This window comes from Cynocephalus volans, chromosome 13 (assembly GCF_027409185.1).
Source record: "Cynocephalus volans isolate mCynVol1 chromosome 13, mCynVol1.pri, whole genome shotgun sequence".
Classification (NCBI taxonomy): domain Eukaryota; kingdom Metazoa; phylum Chordata; class Mammalia; order Dermoptera; family Cynocephalidae; genus Cynocephalus; species Cynocephalus volans.
Genome location: NC_084472.1, coordinates 74,425,061 through 74,448,983, shown reverse-complemented (window position 1 = coordinate 74,448,983; position 23,923 = coordinate 74,425,061). Strand labels below are relative to the sequence as shown.

The 23,923-nt window shown below is 36.9% G+C and overlaps 1 protein-coding gene across 1 annotated transcript in view; it reads left to right on the top strand.

The window, feature by feature from the left end:
* DDX60L (DExD/H-box 60 like) overlaps positions 1-23,923 on the top strand; it is a 103,246-nt gene that overhangs the window by 69,237 nt on the left and 10,086 nt on the right. The window contains 8 exon segments of the mRNA XM_063076699.1: positions 1,736-1,860; positions 4,101-4,262; positions 6,650-6,818; positions 7,716-7,868; positions 12,941-13,045; positions 18,029-18,229; positions 22,775-22,879; positions 23,091-23,232. Of these exon segments, the coding sequence (XP_062932769.1) occupies positions 1,736-1,860; positions 4,101-4,262; positions 6,650-6,818; positions 7,716-7,868; positions 12,941-13,045; positions 18,029-18,229; positions 22,775-22,879; positions 23,091-23,232 (1,162 nt within the window).

Below are 23,923 nucleotides of genomic sequence, written 5' to 3'. Positions count from 1 at the left end.
TCCTATTTATGTTATCAAAGATTTTTCCATTGTATACTATGTAAGGAAATTTAATATGAAATTACTTGATATAAAATAATGTTTACTTCTTTTATGATGAAAAAAGTAGTAAATGCTCTTTATGGAAAGTTGTAAAGTATGAAATAGTAGAATAAGAATGACCACCCACAACTGCACCACTCTGAGGCAAGCACTTTGTTGCACTTGTGTCTAGTCCCTTTTGTGACTCACTCATCTTTGAATTTTCAGTTATAAGTACATTTCTATGTTATTACAAATAATTAGTACACAGTTAAAAACATTCTTTTTTTTTTTTTTTTTTAAAAGATGACCGGTAAGGGGATCTTAACCCTTCACTTGACTTGGTGTTGTCAGCACCACGCTCACCCAGTGAGCGAACCAGCCATCCCTGTAAGGGATCTGAACCCGGGGCCTTGGTGTTATCAGCACCACACTCTCCCAAGTGAGCCACGGGCCGGCCCCAAAACATTCTTTTTTTATTTTAAGAGTTTTTCATGTGGCTTGCTGAAAAATTACAAAACAGAAAATTATAAAGAAAAAATCTAAGCAATAGGCAATTTATGAAAGTACCCAATTTACTGTACCATTATAAACGATATCAATGGGCCCTTCCTTGCTTTTTTAAAAATAAGTATTTGCTAATTTGATAGAGAAAATTTTATCTCAATTTTGCTTGATATTTTATTTAAAAATTACTACAAAGTCTAAAAATGTTCCTATATCTTTGTAATTTAAACTTTTGGGGGCTATTGTTCTTTTATTCATTTTTCTTTTTATTTCCATAAAAACATTATTTGACATGTTTTCATTTCAAGATTGTGTGTGTGTGTGTGTGTGTGTGTATAAAGAATATTAACCCTGTGTCATATTGTATAAAAGAATAATTTCCCTGTCCATATGTTTTTTTGGAGTTGTTCATGACTTTTACATTTTAATTTTGTTCTTTTACAACTTGAAGAGGTTTCCAATTTTTTTGAGTTCAATGTATTGAACTTTAACCAGTGAGGGGATTGCAACCCTCGGCACAGTGCAGTCCGCACCACACTAAACCAGTGAGCACACCGGCCATCCCTATATAGGATCCGAACCCGCGGCCTCGGTGCTACCAGCGCTGCACTCTCCTGAGTGAGCCATGGGGCCAGCCCAATGTATTGATTGAACTTTTCTTATGTAATTTTTGTATTACTGTAAGTTTAAAAAACCTCCCCCCATCCAGATGAGTGACAAATATCCTCTTTTGTTTTATGCTAGCTATTTTTTCATTAGTTTTACCTACTCTTTAATGTATTTAGAAGATATTTTACTATCTAATAATTGGAAAGGCCCTGAGCCACCCTCTCTTTAAATAGTTGATAAGCAACAATCCTTATCCTACTGACATTTGTAGTATAGAAAAGTGTTTGCTTCTGTATCAACTACTGGAGGAGAGGTTGACTCCAGGCCTTTCCAATTATTTCAAAAAATAATATATCAATAATATATCATATCTTATATATACTACTGTCTATATTTTGATAACTATTCTTTCATGTTGAAATGTCTATTACTCTGTTGTTTTCACCATAATTTGATAATACATCTTAAAAGGAATATTTTTAAAAACCCACAAAAATTATTGCTGAAAAATTCTTCAAATTTTGGCCACTAAGTAATATCTTTCTTTGTTCTATTTTATGCAAATTTTTTAAAAATCAATTTTTATCTACAACTCTAGGCTGAAAGAGTACTGAGGAATCTTAGCCCAGATTCATTGTCTAATTCAGAAGATATGGAAAAAATGTTTCCCCTTCTCATTGAAAAATTAAGACAAATGGATAAGTTGCCTGCACTAGTTTTTTGGTAAGTTACTGAAGCTTAATTTGTTTCTGCTTATGTGTTAGAATTTTTTGTTTTGTTCTGTTTTCAATTAGTCTCATTCATATAAAGTGGGTAGAAGTAAGCACATTTGTTACCATTTTCGTGTGTATTTAAAAAAAATCAGTATAGCTAGATTTTATTTTTAAAGAAATGAACATATGTTTCTGGTTCAATCCTTGTAAAATTATTTCTACTTTTGTCCCTTTAATTCCTTGACTCTTGATTTTTTTGACTTATTTAGCTTTGTTAATTTTCTTATAAGTAACCAACCGTTACTTGAGTATATATCTTTAGAAATGCTCCTTCAGAAACCAAATTGCACATTCATGTACACACGTAAAACATATAAAGTACTCGAAATTTATTGGTATATTTGGTTTTTAATTTATAGTTAAGAAAACAAAAACCTGGAGGCATTCCTGAGTACAGTGCAATGTGCTATAATACAAAGAGCTTGAGTAGAATGTAAGCATCTAGCTTTAATAAAGAGAACAGAAGAGAAACACATTAAGTGGGTAGTACTTTGAGGTCAGAATAGAAAAAAGTATTTAGCCAAGATAATTTTAAATTATTTTAATTATGGAAGCTTTGTATAAAAGTTCCCAGCACCTTGAATCAAGGGTAATGTTAAATTACATACATAGACAGATACAGAAAACATTGTGTGTGTAGATACATTAAATGTAGCACTACAGCCACATTTATATTATTATGCATCTGAATGTCCTTGCTGGTGGTGGGTAACTAAGCAAGATGATGATAGAAATAAAAGGTTAGTATGAGTGAGGACACACATTTTGGGAATTGCAAGAAAATTTCTCCTTTTTTTGCTGTTGTGCCAAAGTAAATAAATGAGGCATTCTGCTGATATGTGACAATATCTACCCAGATTACTTTCCACTGTGGCTATTGATTTTAATTAGAAATGAATATATACCTATATCTTTGAGACTGGCTGAAAGTATAACTTTGAGATAGGAATCTAAATAGGACTTGTTCCTTGTTTATATATACATACAAATTTAAAATTTTAGATAAAATGTTTTATTATGTGTCTAAATATCTAAAATATCTGGGCACAGGATCTTGGCAAGTTTCAATGAAACTTTCACTTTTCTTAAAACTATAACACAGAAATCCTAGGTCTTACTCAATGGTTTGTAACACTGGAACATTGAAAACTCTGTATGACGATTGGTTTAGGCTCAAGCTGGACCAGCCATCTTTCCTTAATCTGGACTCTTGGTGCTAGCAAGGTGCATGTTTAGTGTTTGGGGCCCATCTAGAGGCATGGCTAAGAGCACACACTTTGGGCCAAATCTAATAACTAATTCATTAGGTTGGGACATGAATTAAATGAAATAATTTATGTAAACACCTAACTCAGCAGTTGAAAATATGATCGATTCAAGTCCAATTAGCTTGGTTCAGGACTTTTCTTTACACTGGACATTTTTCACAGATTATCAGAGAGGGATTGAAGAATTATTTCTAGGTAAAGTAGGTTTGTTCATTTGTTTGCTTTAAAGCAGTAGGATGAAACCATTTAATGCTGCCTTATAAGATACCACTTGCAATCATCATTACATGAGTATTGCTCATTAGCTTGTATTACAAACTAGAAGGTAAACTGCCGGTGTGGTAAATAACCTGGCTTCAAGGGCTGAGTTGCCCGGATGCTAATCCCAACCCAGTCCTTTACTGTACTGTGTGTGGCCTTGGAGAAGTTCTGAAATTTCCTTTGGAAATTATTTCCTCACCTGTAAAACACAGATAATAGTAGTACCTTCCTCATGATGTCATAGTGGGGATAAATGAATTACTGTATTTAATCCATATAGAGCGGTGCCTGGAACTTGGTAAGCCCTTTATAATTGTTTGCTACTATTATTTTTGCTTGTTTACATATCAGATCTTCTAAGCACACATACTAGACTGTGACTTTCCTAGTCTTTATTTCTCCAAGGCACCAATTTAATCTTGATCAGTTAAATAACATCCCTTTTCAAAGTCTGCTTCCTAAACATGGTAGTAAATCCATAACCTCACAAGTAATATTCTATAAATTTCTTGGGTAGACCCAAAATATAATGAGTGAAATGTTACTGGCCGATCCAAAAAATTTTCCCAATGAGCTATACATCAAGATGATAGTGGTAGATGGAAATATAATGTGAATGGAAACATAGTCTTTTCAAAGCATTATTTTTATTTGTTTTAAGTTTTAAGAATGATGATGTGGAAAAAAAAGCTAGAAGTATGTGCAATTTACTGGTGAAGAAAGAGGGAGAAAGCCATCCGCAAACTGAATGTCATAGCTATGTCCATGACATAGGTAAGAAAATTGAAGAAACTGAAAAAATCATGAAGAAACAAAAGGGCATGTAAGTATTTACTCAAACAAATTGGCCATTCTCACACTGTCAGAAATATATACACACCCAGGCCACAAAGAGGTTCTTGTTATTGGTTCACTTTGCCGATAGAGTAAATGTGAGTGGGAGGATGGGAGGAAGGTAAGGTGACTTAACCATATGCCTCTTAGTTGCATGTAGATAAATGTCATTTAGGAATTAAAGGCAGGACCACTGTCTGCAAGCCTAGCAGATTATCTGGTCTGACCATATGTCAATTCAACTCTTCAAACGATCTCATATTTCATGTGTCATCTGCGTCTCCTAGGAGGCCCTCAGCCTACTTAACCGTGGCCTGCATTCATCCCCTCAGACCATGACCTGGAGGTTTCCCTGATGCAGTATCAGTGTGTGAGCAAACATTGGCCTACAGAATGAACTGCTGTACCAATTTTGTGCTTGGGGTAGAACTCACTGCTTTGATTATTCTTCCTTCCTCCCAATGTCTAATTAATTCTGACAGTTCTATGTGCAAGATGTTTCTTCTCTCTTTGCCATTCTCTCCACCCTCACTTACTGATTCTTCCTTAGTTCAGGCCCTTAGCATCTCTTACCTGGGGTTCTGTAGTATCTTTCCCATGTGATTTCCTGTTCCAGGTGTACCTTCTCCAAAGTGATTGACACAGAGTTGCTGGTATGATCATTCTAACATGCACATTTAATCAAATTATCCCACATACAAAATTTTTCCTCCTTATTTGCCTAGTAGAGTTGTTAAAGCATAGTCTCTTTAGTATTGTATACAAGGGTCTTCGTGATTTGGTCCCTGCCTAACTCTGTGGTGTTATTGTCATTTCCTGCTACCCCTGTCCAGTAAGACTCAATCTTTCATAATTCTCCACACATGAAGGGCTCTCTACCACCCTAATCTACATGCTGAGCACTACATCTATATGGAGGACCTTCTCTTCTGTTAGCTCATACATCTTGTACTCTTTTTTTTTTTCTGTTCAAAATCTATCTTCCCTTTGATGTTTATAATGATTTCCCCAAGAAGACTTATTATCCTTTTTCTTTGGTTCCCACTCCACTTTGAATTATTAAAGTATTCCAATCAATTATAACACTGCATTGCAGTTTGTATATGTTTCTTTTTCCAGATGGTAGGTTTCCCTGCAACAAGAACTGTGTGTATTCCTCTTTGTATGCTTGGTACTAGTGTATTGTCTGGCAGGTAATAGTGCTTCACAAGTTCTTGTTGAAAGAAAGATTGGACCTTCCCTCAACATTTGTGTTAGTCTGTTTGGGCCATGCTATAACAGATTACCTAGACTGGGTAGTTTACAAACAACAGATATTTATTTCTCACAGTTTTGGAAGCTTGGAAGCCCAAGATCAGAGTCTTGGTAGATTTGGTGTCAGGTAGGTGTCTGGTTCATAGAAGGATGTCATCTTTCTATGTCCTCTTGTCATGCAAGGGGTGAGGGAGCTCTCTGAGACCTCTTTTATAAGGGCTCTAATCCCAATCATGAGGGATTATGACTTAATTATCTTCCAAAGACCCCACCTCTTAATGCCATCACATGGGGGTTAGGATTTTAACATATTCATTTTGGAGGGACACAGACATTCAGCCCATAACAACAGTGAAACAGCTTCCACAGTCATCCCAATTTTAGATATTTCCTCAAGACTAGAGCAGACTTTGTCTTGATGCCGTGTCTGCTTTTATCTTCTTCCTGTTTTTTGTGCAGATATTCCTGGACATATTCAAAGGGAGAGGGCCTAAGAGAGAGGTGTTGGAGATACAGGCCCTATCAGGTCTGACTGATTCTCTTTAGTCAGTCATTTTTCAGGACTAGGGACACATTTCCAGCTGGATGTGTAGCAAACAATATGAGCTATGAAAATAAAGGGTATTGAATGCTATCAATAGCATTCCTCCTAGGCCCAGTCAAGAAGGTCTCTGCTCTCAACATAGAGATTTAAAGTGTCCTTCTCTGGCTGGGCCCCTACCCATGAGACCAGGAGTCATAGGTGCCAAGGGGATATACCAATCTGTTCTGGACTATGCCACGCTCCCCTCTTGCTTTTCCACTGTGCTCTGGCCACCACTCAGGAGAGCTGCAGGAGCAGCAGTTCTTCTGAGAAGAACTAGATTTCCAGTATATCAAGAAAGAGAGGGGATCATGCAGAGAAAAGGAAGACGATATAGGGGATTTTGCTGACAAACGACCATGACTTCTTTAGCAAAACTGGATGTGCATGTGTGGGGAAGGAGGCTAAGTCAGGATTGGTAGAGCTGCATGTGAGAGTCAACATCGGGTAATGGAAGGTGATCTGGGAAGTCTTAGGCTTCCTGTGGTGGCCGAATATGAATTTTCATTACTTAAAACTTTATTCTTATTTTTTAATAACAACATTAAAAAAGACCAGGGAAAGGCCAGGAAATTGGCAAGAAAACTGAGTTTTGAAGCTGAATATATTAATTTCCTGGAGAATCTGAAGAAGATTCTAGAAATCTCTAAGGACCACACATATGCTGATGTCAATGCACTACACACGGAGATCGTGGAGAATCGCTCAGTACGTCAGACTTAAAATACTTTCTCAGTCATGACGTTTTTTGTTATGGTGATTATTTAATATCTTTGGACACTGTATAAAATCCCTATTAGAAATTACTCGTTTGTGTAATATCTTTGAAATATTATTTCCATGTATTATTTTGTTTGCTTTATGGTGATTACCCAAATTTGATATGCTAAAGTTCTATAGGTGATTTTTTTCTTGCTCAGTAGTTTGCCTGTGAGAGTGTTGTCCTTATGTTTTATTTCACTCTACTGTCCTGGGTTGGTGTGCATTTATGTGGATAAGTATAAATTTATGTAATCAGTCATCTCTCCCCTGGCTGCATAGGTTATTTTCATTGTTTTTTCTTGTGGCTATAAGCAGTGTTTACCTTTAACATCTTTGCCAACTGCTAGATTTTCTCCTTAGGGTAAATTCTTAGGAGTGAAATTGTGAGGGTATGAACATTTTTAAAGCTTTGGATATGAGTTGTGATTGATTCACAGTGGGAAGTAAGAATTCTCTGATCATCTAGTGTAGGAAACCTGCTTTGCCTTCTTGGAGAAGTCTCTCTGTCCAAGAGAGAACAACTCCTAAAGTTCCAGTGGAGGACTAGTCACCCCTCTCAGGCAGCAGCAGATTGTACACTCACCTGTTGTGGACATTTGGTCTATTGCTTTAACAGAACCTTTCCCCCTTCTGCTTATGACTGTCTTTTTGAGATAGTCTGTTCAAAAAGATGGGAAGATTGTTTCTGGAGTCATCCAATACTTTTCTTTCTTATATAGGTTCAGGGTCAAAGAGTGTGCAAGGTATAAATGACTTGTTCATGACAATATCCTTTGATTCTGATTAAACTTAAAATTAAATAAAATATACGATCAGTTGTTCTACACTTCTTTCTTGTTTTAGACTTTGAACAAGGTGTTTCAACGAGTACAATCAACAAGAAAAGGTGAAGAACTGAAGGCGTTAGCCCAGAGAGGAATTGGATATCATCACAACTCCATGTATTTTAAAGAAAAAGAGTTAGTTGAGATACTCTTCATGAAAGGGTTTATCAGGGTAGGTAATTTTTTTTTTTTTTTGCATTATGCATAGAAGAGGCTGAATATCAGTGAAAAGTGAAAAATTATTGCATTTTTTCTCATTTAATAAAAGCATCTTTTTCTAACAAACTCGACTGCTCCATCTATTCTATTTATTAGAGGATTTTAAAAATTATTTCTATTTTGAAAAACAACATATATAATAAAATATTGTATCTATGGTAATTTAGGCATAACCCTCTATGTTTTATCACTTAGTGCCTAGAACATCTCTCTTTCAGTTTTACTCAATATTCTTAAGACTATTTAATATATGCTTTTGGGCCGGCCCCGTGGCTCACTCGGGAGAGTGTGGCACTGGGAGCTCCGAGGCCGCGGGTTCGGATCCTACGTAGGGATGGCCGGTGCACTCACTGGCTGCGCTTGGTGCGGGCCACACCGTGCCGAGGGTTACGATCCCCTTACCAGTCAAAAAAAAAAAAACAGATATGCTTTTGGTCAGACTTTTTTCTTTTTTTTTTTTTTTTTTTTTTTTTAAATTTTATTTTGTCGATATACATTGTAGCTGATTATTGCTTCCCATCACCAAAACCTCCCTCCCTTCTCCCTCCCCCCGCCCCCGACAATGTCCTTTCTGTTTGCTTGTTGTATCAACTTCAAATAATTGTGGTTGTTATATCTTCTTCCCCCCCCCCCCCGGTTTGTGTGTGTGTATGTATGTGTGTGTGTGAATTTATATATTAATTTTTAGCTCCCTCCAATAAGTGAGAACATGTGGTATTTCTCTTTCTGTGCCTGACTTGTTTCACTTAATATAATTCTCTCAAGGTCCATCCATGTTGTTGCAAATGGCAGTATTTCATTCGTTTTTATAGCTGAGTAGTATTCCATTGTGTAGATGTACCACATTTTCCGTATCCACTCATCTGATGATGGGCATTTGGGCTGGTTCCAACTCTTGGCTATTGTAAAGAGTGCTGCGATGAACATTGGGGAACAGGTATACCTTCGACTTGATGATTTCCATTCCTCTGGGTATATTCCCAACAGTGGGATGGCTGGGTCGTATGGTAGATCTATTTGCAATTGTTTAAGGAACCTCCATACCATTTTCCATAGAGGCTGCACTATTTTGCAGTCCCACCAACAATGTATGAGAGTTCCTTTTTCTCCGCAGCCTCGCCAGCATTTATCGTTCAGAGTCTTTTGGATTTTAGCCATCCTAACTGGGGTTAGATGGTATCTCAATGTGGTTTTGATTTGCATTTCCCGGATGCTGAGTGATGTTGAGCATTTTTTCATATGTCTGTTGGCCACATAGATTCAAAAATCCTCACTAAAATACTAGCAAACAGAATACAGCAACACATACGAAAAATTATTCATCACGATCAAGTGGGATTCATCCCAGGGATGCAAGGTTGGTTCAACATACGCAAATCAATAAATGTGATACACCATATTAATAAACTCAAACACAAGGACCATATGATCATCTCTATAGATGCTGAAAAAGCATTTGATAAAGTTCAGCACTCATTCATGACAAAGACCCTCTATAAGTTAGGTATAGAGGGAAAGTATCTCAACATAATTAAAGCCATATATGACAAACCCACTGCCAATATCATCCTGAATGGGGAAAAGCTGAAAGCTTTTCCTTTAAGAACAGGCACTAGACAAGGATGCCCACTCTCACCACTTCTATTCAACATAGTGTTGGAAGTACTAGCCAGAGCAATCAGAGAAGAGAAGGAAATAAAGGGCATCCAGATTGGAAAAGATGAAGTCAAACTGTCCCTGTTTGCAGATGACATGATCCTATATATCGGACAGCCTAAAACCTCTACAAAAAAACTGTTGGAATTGATAAATGATTTCAGCACAGTAGCAGGATACAAAATCAACACACAAAAATCAGTAGCATTTCTTTTCTCCAATAGTGAACATGCAGAAGGAGAAATCAAGAAAGCCTGCCCATTTACAATAGCCACCAAAAAAATAAAATACTTAGGAATTGAGTTAACCAAGGATGTGAAAAATCTCTATAATGAGAACTACAAACCACTGCTGAGAGAAATTAGAGAGGATATAAGAAGATGGAAAGATATTCCATGCTCTTGGATTGGAAGAATCAACATAGTGAAAATGTCCATACTACCCAAAGTGATATACAAATTCAATGCAATCCCCATCAAAATTCCAAAGACATTTTTCTCAGAAATGGAAAAAACTATTCAGACATTTATATGGAACAATAAAAGACCACGAATAGCCAAAGCAATGCTGAGCAAAAAAAATAAAGCTGGAGGCATAACACTACCTGACTTTAAGCTATACTACAAAGCTATAATAACCAAAACAGTATGGTACTGGCATAAAAACAGACACAGTGACCAATGGAATAGAATAGAGAATCCAGAAATCAACCCACGCACTTACTGCCATCTGATCTTTGACAAAGGCACCAAGCCTATTCACTGGGGAAGGAACTGCCTCTTCAGCAAGTGGTGCTGGGATAACTGGATATCGATATGCAGGAGATTGAAACTAGATCCATACCTCTCACCGTATACTAAAATCAACTCAAAATGGTCAGACTTTTTTCTGATGTCATACTTTAGCTAAGAGAAAGACATACGTTTTCCAGGAATTGGAAAAATTTGTCCTAGATTAACATGTTCTAGGCAGAGTTTATAGATGTGGCATCTCTAAATGAACTTGGAAAAGGATAAGGAAATCTTAGATGGTTCATAGTCAAACACTTGTTAGCTTTTAAGCATGCAACATTCTTTTTTTTTTTTTTCCCCTTAATTTTATTTTGTCGATATACAATGTGGTTGATTATTGTGGCCCGTTACCGAAACCCCCTTCCCTCCTCCCTCTCCCCCCTCCCACCCAACAATGTCCTTTCTGTTTGCTTGTTGTATCAACTTCAAGGAATTGTAGTTGTTGTGTCTTCTTCTCCACCCCCCCCCCGGTTTTTGTGTGTGTGTGTGTGAATTTATTTATTTATTTTTAGCTCCCACCAATAAGTGAGAACATGTTGTATTTCTCTTTCTGTGCCTGACTTGTTTCACCTAATATAATTCTCTCAAGGTCCATCCATGTTGTTGCAAATGGCAGTATTTCATTCGTTTTTATAGCTGAGTAGTATTCCATTGTGTAGATGTACCACATTTTCCGTATCCACTCATCTGATGATGGGCATTTGGGCTGGTTCCAACTCTTGGCTATTGCGAAGAGTGCTGCAGTGAACATTGGGGAACAGGTATACCTTCGACTTGATGATTTCCATTCCTCTGGGTATATTCCCAACAGTGGGATAGTTGGGTCGTATGGTAGATCTATCTGCAATTGTTTGAGGAACCTCCATACCATTTTCCATAGAGGCTGCAACATTTTGCAGTCCCACCAACAATGTATGAGAGTTCCTTTTTCTCCGCAACCTCGCCAGCATGTATCGTTCAGAGTCTTTTGGATTTTAGCCATCCTAACTGGGGTGAGATGGTATCTCAGTGTAGTTTTGATTCGCGTTTCCTGGATGCTGAGTGATTTTGATCATTTTTTCAGATGTCTGTTGGCCATTTGTATATCTTCCTTAGAGAAATGCCTGCTTAGCTCTTTTGCTCGGAAGCATGCAACATTCTATTTCTAGGTGGTGATAGTCTCCATAAATTCACCAAGAATATTTCTATGATTACCTAGTCAATTTTCTTTTTCAGCGATTTGAAAAAATAGCCACCAGATTTATTGCTTGCATACACATGTGTGTGTCCGTGTGTGAAGAGTTGTGTACAAGGGCAGTTATTCTTCTATTCAGGGTATTTATCTTTATAATCTTAAGAAAAGAATAGTGAGGAGTATTGGATATCATTAATTAAAGTTATTTCTTGCTATTTATCAAAACAAAATATCATGAACAACTCTGTTCAATTTTCGTATATGTATATATGTGTATAATTTATCATTTTTAAGGTCAAGAACAAGAGAAAACAGTTGTAAAGATTATTAATTGAAGACAAAGGTCACATATTTTGTTCATCACACCCCGTAATATAGACCTTGTTACATAGTAGTTGCTCAAGAAAAGTTAATGAGTGAGTAATTGAGTGAATGAATGAATAACCAGACTATTATAATAGGCTTATTCTGGAAATAGTGGTATCTTTGCTACACAGAACACATCTTTAAAATGGTACTTATTATAGTTAAATTCTAAATTTTAGTGAATTGAGTCTTTCTTTTTATTGATGAACTTTTTAAGATGAACAAGTAATGGGTTGAATTTAGATGGGCTTATAAATATCAATTAGAAAGTCTCTTTGCTTATTCTTTATCATTAAATAATTAAGATAATTAAGGCACAGGTTAATATCTATGTATTTCAGAGGAAGAGAGGGCAATTATATACATTCAACACTAAATAGGTGAGTGGGTGCATAGCTGATGATATGAAAAGTAAATAAACGAAGAAGTGTAACTTTATTATGCTTCAGTTAATTAGATCAGTTATCTATATTGATAAAATCTCTATAAGCACGAGGGTAGGGGAAGGTGGTTGTCCAGAGTGCGTGAGGAAAACTGTGATTGTCTCATCTTAAGGAAATTCGTGAGCTAGTTGTACATTCATGCATTGATTGATTGAACACATGTTTATTGTGCATCTACTATGTGCTCAGTCCTCTCCCAGCTGCTGGGGATGCAGCAGTGACTAAGGCAGATCAATGCCCTGTCCTTATGATACTTAAGGTTCAGGAGGGAAAGTAAAAATGGTTCTTTTAGAAATTGTTTTCCAGGAAGTGCTTTTTGACATTTATGTAGAGATCATAAAGAATCTGTAAAGGAAGGTTTTGGGAAAGCCATTGTACGCTGATCAGACAGCAACAGTTAAGGCACTGAAGTACTTTATACAGTGTGCTTTGTGTAGTCAGGAAGTAACAAGAACAGTGTGGTTAGTGAGTCAGCTTTAATAACATGTGGTTTATTGAAGTTCAAAGAGTTTTTTGGTAACTGGAGCAGAAAATATATCTTGTGTCCTTATACATATGCTATATTTTGAATTAACTCTCGTTCTTTATTTCCTAGGTTGTGACAGCCACTGGAACACTTGCCTTAGGAATCCATGTGCCATGTAAATCTGTTGTTTTTGCTCAAGACTCAGTCTATCTAGATGCTTTAAATTACAGACAGGTAACTGCGACTCCAGATGCTGAAAGATGAGTAGTGAGATAATGCACCATGTGGCACTTTCATGTGCTAACAGGCTACAGTTCTTCCTTTTACTTCCTATGTGACATAACATTATTGTCCAGTTACCTCCTATCTTGTCGCTTCCTGCCATGTGATTTATCTGCTTCAGTATTTTCACATAGTCAGTGTTAAAAGGTTTAGTTTAGTGTAGTTTTTAATATTTTTCTTGAGAAATATAGAGCTGTTTTTATTCTACATTATTCATGATACACCTTTATTTTATTTTTCTGGGAGCGTGTAAAATGTTCTGAAATTTCTCGCATCATTTGTTGCCTTTAACTTGCCTTTCTCTGCATATGGCACTTAGTATCAACAATTCCTGGAGGAATTCCTGGGATTATGTCATTTAAATCAAGTAGGATTTGACTTTCTTACTGCAAGGTTAGTACTAAGTATTTTGGGATCATTTACCATCTATTTTCTGAATTCCAAAATTTCATTACTGTTCACTTTCTTGTGTGGATTTATGCTTAAAAAATAAATTTTTATGGTCATTGTAGTGAAATTTCTGGAGGGAAAGATGTTACTTGTATATCTCTAAGTTAACTTTTAAAAATCAAGAATATGTTCTGTATCATAGGGCAAGGGATGAAAGAGAGATAAGTAAAAGAAGGACAAGGTTGAGAGTGAGAGAAAGCAAAATAAAAGAGAAAGGCTATGCGACAGAGACGTAGCGACAGATAATGAAAATGATGTTATATTTGAGCATCTTCTCATTTCCCTTATGACACAGAAATGTGATATCATATATTGCAAGTAAAAAACCACCTCTCCTCCACACACTGCCAAAAAAAAATGACAAATATATTTGCAGTCTCAAAATGTAAATTTTTTTCATTTTGCTTGTTCTTCAATTTTTTCTTTTCTCATTTAAATAGAGATCATGTTAACTCTCCCAGATTGGAATGAAAAGACTGTAATTTTACAGAGAAATGGAGTTTATGTCCAATTCATGGCCTTTTAGAATATTGCTGTTTAAATTTTAAAAGCCATGTTGCCCTTTTCTCAAGTATAGCTATGGACCATATTGACTTTTGACATGTGCTATTTGGGCTGAGAAACAGGAAGTCCAGCCCCTGAGCTGGAATTTTCCAGTCTTGCTCTTTTTGTGCAGTGAGTGAAGTTTGTCTTAAGGGACTTCTGCTTCCCTTTAGAATTATAGTCCCTTTTTTGCCTCTCTTCCTTGCCAAAATCTCTTGCTTGGAAGAAATTCAAGATTGTTCTTTTATTATGGACCTTAATGTGAACGGAATTACATTATTATTCTACCCTGGTGATTTGGCATTCTCTCCAAGGAGAGAATAAAAATCTTCCCTTTTTGAATGTATTTTGTTTGCTTCTGGAGGGTCAGGTGGCAGACCTTTCTGGGAACTTACACCTTTAACTTACACCCTGGAACAACTACCTAGTCTTCCCATGTGCGAGGTTGTCTCTGTTTAGATGTATGCAGTTAAATCAGAAAACTTTGACCACATTTCCAAATTTTTTACAGGTTATCTATAAGGATGTGTTATACAATAAGAACTAGAAAATGTTAGTTCTACTGCTTGCATTTGAGACCACTTAACATTAACCATACAAAAATATTTCAAACAGTTCTGTTTCATCATGATCTTATATCTAGTCTTAGGTTAGCTGAGTCAATATTTTGACTTCATGTCAGTATTTTGACACATCTCCCAACTAAAAGTAAACATTCACTCTGTTTTATATTTAAAGTAAAGTTTAAAAGAATGAAAATCCACCTGTGAACTTATGTTTCTCACTCAACAACTGAGTTATTATTTAGAATATGTATGCCAATAGATACATCAAATCATGCACACAGACCAAGGGGAATATCTGAGATCCAGTCTCCAAAGCTGGTTCACTAGGATCTTACTCCAGTTACTTTGTCCAGTTCTATTGCAATCTTGTTTTTTCTCTAGATCTGTTCTAACATCTGATGTGAAACTGTACCTCTTCCTTCCTTGTGGGCTCAGTGTTTTTGCACTTTCTTTTGTAGAGGAATCTAGTCTCTTGAGAATTAGCTAACACAAACCACTGAACTATGTACTATAGAATAGCACTGTAAAGCAAATAACATGTTTCATTGTATTAATTTTTAAAAGTTTATGGGTTTTCTGCTAACACTACATTTTCTCCTTTTAGTCTTCCTGTTTTCTGTCTTTAAAAAAAATCATTTATTCATGCATTCAGATGGCATTCATTATTCATGCATTCATTATTATGAGTCTAATATGTTCCATGGTCTGCTGCTACATGTCTTCCTCATGTCACTCAACTGTCCACAGGACTTTATTGCCTGTAGAATAAAGGGAATGCTTGTTAGCTTTGCTTTCCCTTCAAGAAATTGCTTTTCCTCAACATTCAAGGAGACTGTGAACAGCAGGAGTCTGTGAATATTAGGATCACTGGGAGCCACTGAGAAAGCTGCCTACCAGTCTTCCCACAGTCTGGGCTGCCATGAGTGACAACACATTCACTAGCTACCAAGGTCTCCAAAAGTCTCATTCTGATCATAAGCCTGGGGCTGCTTTAGTTATCAGAATGCCCTTATTGTTATCACGGTCTGTGGATGTCCTCTCCTGGGCTTTCTCATCACCACGTCAGTGTTGCCTCGGTTCTGCCTACTTTCAGCCCAACCTGTGGCCCTGCCCCTCTCCAGCTATGAGTGCTGTGCCATCGTGCTGGTGGCCTGGCTTAAGTCTTGCCTCAGGTACCCCTGCCCTGGGTCCTCAGGGCACCTTTGAGGGGTTGTGTGGGATCTTATGACTGTGGGGTCTAGCCCTAAACTCCCTAGGCTTAAATCCTTGTTTTACAATGTTCTAGCTGTGCAAACTCAGGTAAATTAGCTAACCTCTCAGGGTGTCAGTTTCTTCATCTGGGAAATGGTGACAATAATTGTATTCCATAAAGTTGTTATGAGGACTAATTGAAAATTGTAGACCACTCAGAACTGTGCCTGGTACACAGTAAGTGCCCAGTAAATGCCAGCTCTCATTAGAAGGGCCCTTTGCATTTTGACCACCGTGTGTTTATCACCTGTTCTTTCCCAGTGTGAACCCTCAGGCACAAATTGTTTTAGTAATTGACCACTAGTTTCTGCTATGCCTTGTTTATCTGAACCTTTGCTGTGCGCCTTCCTCTTGGAGAATCTTCCTTCTCTCGCCTGATTGAAATCCCAGCCCCTCTTCAAGGTTATAAATGAACAGTCTTTATTTGTTTTCTTTGGAATCTTCCTTGATTCCCCACCTTTAGGGAAATGTGATTGCCCTTGTTCTTTCACTGTTCCTGCTATTTATTCTTGTAAATTCCATGAGAGGATTCGTACCTCTAATAGCAATTTTCAAGAGATGACACTGAGATGCTCAAGGTGTTTGTGGAACTGGTCATTTCTTCTCTACAGTGTTCACACCTTGGCATCCATCTACAGCAGGCTGTCATTTTCAGCTGTGGTCATAATGGAAACTGTTATAATAAAAAGTGTGTGGGTGTAGGGTTAGGTGATTATTGCTCACCAGATGTGTGGCCTTGGGTGAGATATCTAAACTGCTGGATCCTCATTTACTACCTGCACAGTGGTGGTGGTAATCACTACCCTATTGGATTTGGAAGGATTAAATGAAGTAGGGAAGAGACACATTGAAGGTGCTCAGTAATCATTCCCGCACTCATTCATCATGCACACACCTTTTTACTCCAGAGTTATCATTAATGTTTCCCTCTCCATTGCTTCTGATAGTCATTCTATTAGAAAGACCACCCCATTATTCTCCTGTAGTGGCCTGGCAGATTTCTGTCTCATAATTTCTGTAGCCAGCATCTTCCTTCTTTCATTCTTTTCTAGGGTCTATTATAACAGTCTCCCCGGTTACCCTTTCCCTATACTCTATTCAGTGCTCCAGATGACTGATAGCATAGTTTTTCTTCATGATTTTCCTGCTCACGAGTATTTGGTGACTAATTCTACCCTAGGATCAAATGTAAAAGTGTCGGTAGTAGTCAAGCCATTTATCACCGAGTTCCTTTTCTCTGTGTGTCTAAAGTGTCTGTATTGTTATGCTCATGAACATTTGTCCTAATCAATCTAGTCTTCTTACTATTACCAGCAATTTTACTATTCTCTGTCTTCTTGCCTCTTGCTGCCACTCTGCATGAATTGTCCCCCATGTGATCTTCAAGAATCTCATTTTTTAGGATTTCAGGCTAATGTCATCCTTAGGAACACAAATTTGGTCATAAAGTGTCAGGATTTGAATCTGCTACTTCTCAGTTGTTGGATTGAGGATAAGTTACTTAGGTTCTCTGTGCTCATGTTCCTCATCTTTAAATGTGGAAACAGCACTATCTACTTGACGGGGTTGTTATGAAGACTGCCTAAAATTAATTTAAATAAAGGGCCTAGCACATAATGAGCATTTAATAAATGACCATTCTTTCTTCTTAGTTGATTCTTGACATACTTCTTCCAAGAAGCCTTTCATAATCTTGTCTTACTCAGTGAATTTACTTGATCTGTGTCTCAAGGAGCCCAGGAACACTGTTTTTATTTTATTATCTTTATTTGTAGTTTCTAATTATATTCATTTATCTCTGTGCAGACAGATAGAGAAAGAGGGATAGACTGTAAGTTCTTTGAGAGCAGAGTGCAGTTGTAAATTCATTTTACATGTTATTTTACAATGCCGAGTTCAGTTGTCTGAATGATATGGGTGCCTGTTAATGATACATGCCTCGTTTACCATTTTGCCCCAGCCACGCTGAATTTTATAAATACCACAACAACATAGATTAGTTTCAGGACTTCATGCACAATTTACTTTAGCCAATTCAGGATAATAAACATAAAGTCATAGATCTTTTACCTTCATAGTAAATTATTTAAGGAAGTTTTACATTATGATTCTATTTGGTTTCCAGATGTCTGGTCGTGCTGGAAGACGAGGTCAAGACCTGCTGGGAAATGTGTATTTCTTTGATATTCCATTGCCCAAAATTAAAAGACTCATCACATCTAATGTTCCTGAGTTGAGAGGACAGTTCCCTCTCAGCATAAGCCTGGTCCTGCGACTTATGCTTCTGGCATCCAAGGGAGGTGACCCAGAGGATGCCACAGCCAAGGTACAGTGCTGGACACTATCTGACGTTTAGCCTTCATCATTGGCCTGGCTGTGGTTGGGTCTGCTGTTCTTTTGGAAGTCTGTAGTGGGGGCCGACCCCGTAGCTCACTCAGGAGAGTGTGGCGCTGGGAGCACAGCGGCGCTCCCGCCGCGGGTTCGGATCCTATATAGGGATGGCCGGTGCGCTCACTGGCTGAGCGCGGTGCGGATGACACCAAGCCAAGGGTTGCGATCCCCTTACTGGTCACAAAAAGAAAAAAAAAAAAAAAAGAAGTCTGTAGTGGTAACTCTTCAGTTTCATCAGTCTTTTAATGCTTTGTATTTTTATAATTATTATATGTTTATTGGGGGCAGGAAAAAGAAAATAATTATTTTTATTTTGTTTTACCACCAGAGGTCACATTCAGGGCACTAAGAATTACCCAGGTTTATTTGAGTGTGTGAGAAACAATGCAGTACAGTGGTCAAGTATTGGCTATAGACTCCTAAATGTCTGGAATAGAACCCTGGGTCAGCCATTTACTGACTGTTTATGCTTGATTTGTAGTAAACATGTAAGTGTTAGCCATCATCATTATTAGTCTCGGTTCTTATGTTTTTACTTTATTATTTTTTTTTGCTTTAGTCTTCTTTATAGAAAAGAATGGGAAAAGCAATTTGCTGACTTCATCCTTTCTATATGTTGTTGTAATATTTCCTTTATAAAGGAAATCAAGTATAAGTTAGAAGTGGTAATAGAGTTTGGTTTGTGACTGTCAAGATATATTTTGTGGTGATATTTGCGTGTACCTTAAATTCTGTTATGTTGTCAGCATTTGCCACTCAATTAATTAGTTCTTTGGATTAATAAGAAATTTCTACATTTAAAAATTATTAGAAGAAGTATAGTTTAAGTGAAAGATGGATTTTACTCTGAAAACATATTGCTCTTCTAAATCCTAGACAAGAATGAGGACATCGGTATTGATCCATTAAAAATAAAAATTATATATTTTTCATATAATGCAGCCCAAGTTTATTGAAGAGTATTTAGAAAACATAGAAAAGTTGAAAGAAGGAAAACAGTCACCCGTGTGTAGTTCCACTGCTCAAAGGAAACTGCATCATTATTTTGGTACATTTCTTCCAGTCTTTTCTGCAAAACATGGGTGGAAGTTTACTTTTTAAATAATGGATGCAGTTATATTAAATTGACTTCAGAATTTGGTACTAAACTTTGCCTGAGGTTTTCAAATGAGAGGAGGGTTACTGGAAACAAAATTACAGCTAGATAGGAAAAATAATTTCTCTTGGTGTACAGTAGTTCTAGGCATCTATAATTAACAATAATTTATTGTATGCTGTCAAATGGCTGAGAGGAGCTTAAATGTTCTCATCACAAAGAAATGATAAATTTTTACAATGATGAATTTGCTTACTACTCTGATTTGACTGCTACACATTGTATACACGTGCTGAAATATAACTCCGTACCCATAAATCTATATAACCAATAAATTTCAATTAAATAAAAGAAGAACAAGTTGAGGACATAATCCCATGTCAGATGTACAACTCACATTGAAATTAAAATGTAATAAAATGTCTTTGTAAGATTGCCAAGTCTTTCATATTCTTGTATATTCATTATTGTGGTCAGTTAAATCAGATTCTACTTGCTAAGATGAGGAGTCTGCTCAGAACCCCTGTAATGAATAGAGGGTTGTGCTCGTTGGTGGTCCCAAAGGATATTAACACAAGTTTTATGGAGAAGTGGCTCAATTCTTAGATTCTTAATTTTGATTAATATCTCAGTAAGGGAATAGTACACCTTCAAGGTTTTTTTTTTTTTTTTTTTTTTTTTATAATAAGGGTTATGAGGGTGGAATATTTTCTTTGTCCCTGCTTATTTGAGAGCATTTGTGTTTTTTTGGAATCCAGCCATTAGTCTTCAAAGTTGATGATGCTTCAGTGTCTTTTGGCATTTACTGTTGTAGAGACACAATCTACGGTTCCACTGATTACTGTTTCCTTGTAGGTCACCTGACTTTTTCTGCACATATGTATATATCTTTTTCTTTATTCTTATGTTTCAATTTTTTTTTTTTTTTTTTTGTCTTTTTTGTGACCGGCACTCAGGCAGTGAGTGCACCGGCCATTCCCATATAGGATCCGAACCCGCGGCGGGAGCATCGCCGCGCTGCCAGCGCCGCACTCTCCCGAGTGCGCCACGGGCTCGGCCCCATGTTTCAATTTTTTAAAGTGAGGAATTTCTAGTAATAGTTTTTTAATTGAGAGTGCTTATTATAGGCTGAATCTTTTCAATTTGTCGCACAGTTTTTTTGAGCTAAGAAGTGTATTTATTACATTATGTTTTTAAATTGGCTTCTATTTTAGTTATTTTGGTTTCCTCACTAGGAAAAAGCTTTAATTCTTAGGTCGAATCTCCATTGGTGAGTGTCTGTCCTTTGCTTCATTGGGGAATAGCTTCCAAAGTTCATCTTCCACATTATGGATGCTGTTTTCTAAATGCTGGTTCTTCTTCCTAGTGACACAAATAAGGGTTTCAGTTCTTCCACTGGACTTTTATAGATAAATACAGACAGATGTTGATGTTAAAGAAGCAGAACCAAGGTTTTACTTCTTGTATAATCCTTTTCATCTATATCTATAGTTACCTATCTGTCTGTCACCTTCCTGTCTATCTTCAATTTAGTTTCTCCTTATGTACTTCTGCCTTTTCTCATAGGAGACACACCTTTTGGAATCCCACTGCAAACAATGAAATGTATTTAAAAAATTTGTCTTGCTTTCTGTAGGAAATCGTTCTCATAGGTTGGCTCTCCTAAACCCTTTCTGTGATCTAGAGTATCTCACACGATTGGACTCACCACTCCATCTTTGACATGATCTCCTATTCTTTTTCTTGTCACTGACTAAACTTCTGTCACACTGTATGGTTTTTTGTTCCTTAATGTGCCAGATATCTCCGGTCTTTGGTCCTTTGTTCTTTCTTTATCTTCCTTCTACCTAGAAATTGCTAGAATAGAGCCTGGTACATGGAAAGAACTCAATGAAAGTTGTTGAGCTAATTAATAAGTTAAGGTGAAGCTCACTTTTCCTTGTAAAAAATTCAAGTATAAACCCCACGTTGATTTTTTTTATTTGAACCCGTTTTCTATCTTTGAATTAAGTCAATTTATGTAAGTCTCATAGTCTGTCAAATGAATAGTGCAGGTTATTTCTTCTGGACTCATGCTCTGTCCATTTGAGGATTGTTCAAATATCTTTTATTATCTATGTCTAGATAGGTAACTGACAGGCCCTGCCTCTAGCTCAGTTCTCAGTGTTTAATGGGTTTTCCTGTAGTGTAATTTTGTCCTCTTGAGAGTGATTATCTTCTGTCTCCACTGCCTGGCTTGCTGAGTTCTTGATGGTACAGGTGTCATTCATCACTTAAATATCCTGAATGTATTGCTGATAGGATTATTACTGTTTTAGCAACACTATAATTATGGGGTCTATACCTCTAAGAATAAAATCTGCCTTCATGACTTCTTCATTCCATATCCTACCTGTTGTTTCTGACAGTTGGAGCCTCTGACTGAGTATAGAGAGGGATTGGAAGGGCATTTTGACTCCTCCAGAAAATGGGATGGTTGTCCAGTTTAATAGTTGGTACAGACTTATTCTCCATCCCTCCCTCCCTTCCACTCTCCCTCCTTTTTACCCTGCCTTCCTTCTTCCTTTCTTGTCTTTTGGCCTTATAGCAAGAGGAAATTCCTTCATTATTCTTTTTAAAAATTTTTTTAAAATTAATTTTTATTTTTTTGTGACCGGTAAGGGGATCGTAACCCTTGGCTTGGTGTCGCCCGCACCACGCTCAGCCAGTGAGTGCACCGGCCATCCCTATATAGGATCCGAACCTGAGGCCTCGGGGCTCCCAGCACCGCACTCTCCCGAGTGAGCCATGGGTTCGGCCCCCTTCATTATTCTAAAATATACCAACATAAGCATTGTGAGCCATATGTTTTGATGACACTGGAAGTTTTTGGTCATTTTCTGAGACTGCATGGATATTTTATTAAAAAATTGGGTGACTGGATAGATGTTATTTTCACTGGAAACCAAACAATATTTCTAGTCTGTTGATTGCAATCTACCTAGTTCGATTAGTTTTGATTGGATAACCCAGGAATCAGAACAATATAATCAGCTGGTTTAGAATGGCCTATGAGAGTTGAACTTGTGAATTGGACTGGCTTTCATATTTTACTCTTTCTGGCCAGTACTGACCACCACTATTCCAGAGACTTACCAAACTGTTTACCAATCTGTGTTATTTCCAATAATTCTGCTTTGTGTGATCTATTTTATTCAAGGAAGCATGTATCATACAAAAATACAGTCAAAGAAATAATATGAAATCAAAAGAAATTTACTTTCACATAAGATTTATCCTGTGAATATTATGTATTTATATAGTATGTATGTGTGCTAGTTATCACATAATGATATTTACAAATACTGCTTAAAACTGGATAAATTAAAGTACTCTTCTTTCTAGGTGCTGTCAGTGCTGAAGCATTCATTGCTGACTTTTAAACGACAAAGAGCCTTGGATATTTTGAAACTTTACTTCTTGTTTTCTTTGCAGTTCCTGGTCAAAGAGGTATGATTATGCTTTCTATGTAATTAATATTATGTACATTTCTTACCATGCCAAGCCAACTGAAGTGTTTACAAGCTGCATTTAGTGATTATTATTACTCCTCATTTATTATCAAACGAGGTCAAGCAATATTTGTCAATCACTGACACCAGTATTAAATGGTGTTTCAATGCATGACAAGTTAACCTAATTTTTTTTCCATTTTTTTAAGGGCTATTTAGATCAAGAAGGTAAACCTATGAAATTTGCAGAACTTGTGTCACATTTGCATGGTCATGAACCTTCAAATTTTGTTTTTGTCAGTTTTCTTATGAAAGGTCTTTTCCATAATCTCTGTCAGCCAACCTCAAAAGGTAAGCCTGAGGTTTTATACATGTAGTCCAAAAATAATAAAATATTTATAAAATAGCCAAAACCTCAAAAATCTTCTCCTCCTCCTCCTCCTCCTTTTTACATATATATGTAATAAATAAATACTAATTAAATGTTCAGATTTGCAGATGCCAAAACATTAGATACTGAAAGTCAACTTATTTTTATTTCATCTCACTAACAAATACCATGTGAGGGATTTTTATGTATCATTTAACTAATTAGGAATATTTGCAGAAGAGGAAACTGAGACACATAGGGGGTAATAACTTTCCCATAGTCACACGGTTTTAATAAGTATCAGAGCCCAGTTAATTAAGCCGAGCCACCTCTTCATGGCTATAGTATCAATGCTCATATGTTATGAGGAATGGAGAGTAAATCAAAGTGATCAGAATTTAGAACTAGCATTGGGAAGTGTCAGTAGTTAAGTATGGGCGCTTAGTTTTTGGTGAGATTTTGAAACACCCTACCTAAATGGTAGGCCAAAAAACCTACTTTTTGTTTTTTTTTTTAAATTAGTCATTGAGAAGGCAGTGGAGAGTTTGAGTAAGGGAGAGACATGATCATAGCGATGCTTTGGGAAGATTGGCCATTCTCCAAGAAGGCCTGAGGGAGGAGAGCACAGTTAGGAAATCGGTTAATAAGCATTCTTGGGGGTGGGAACTAGGA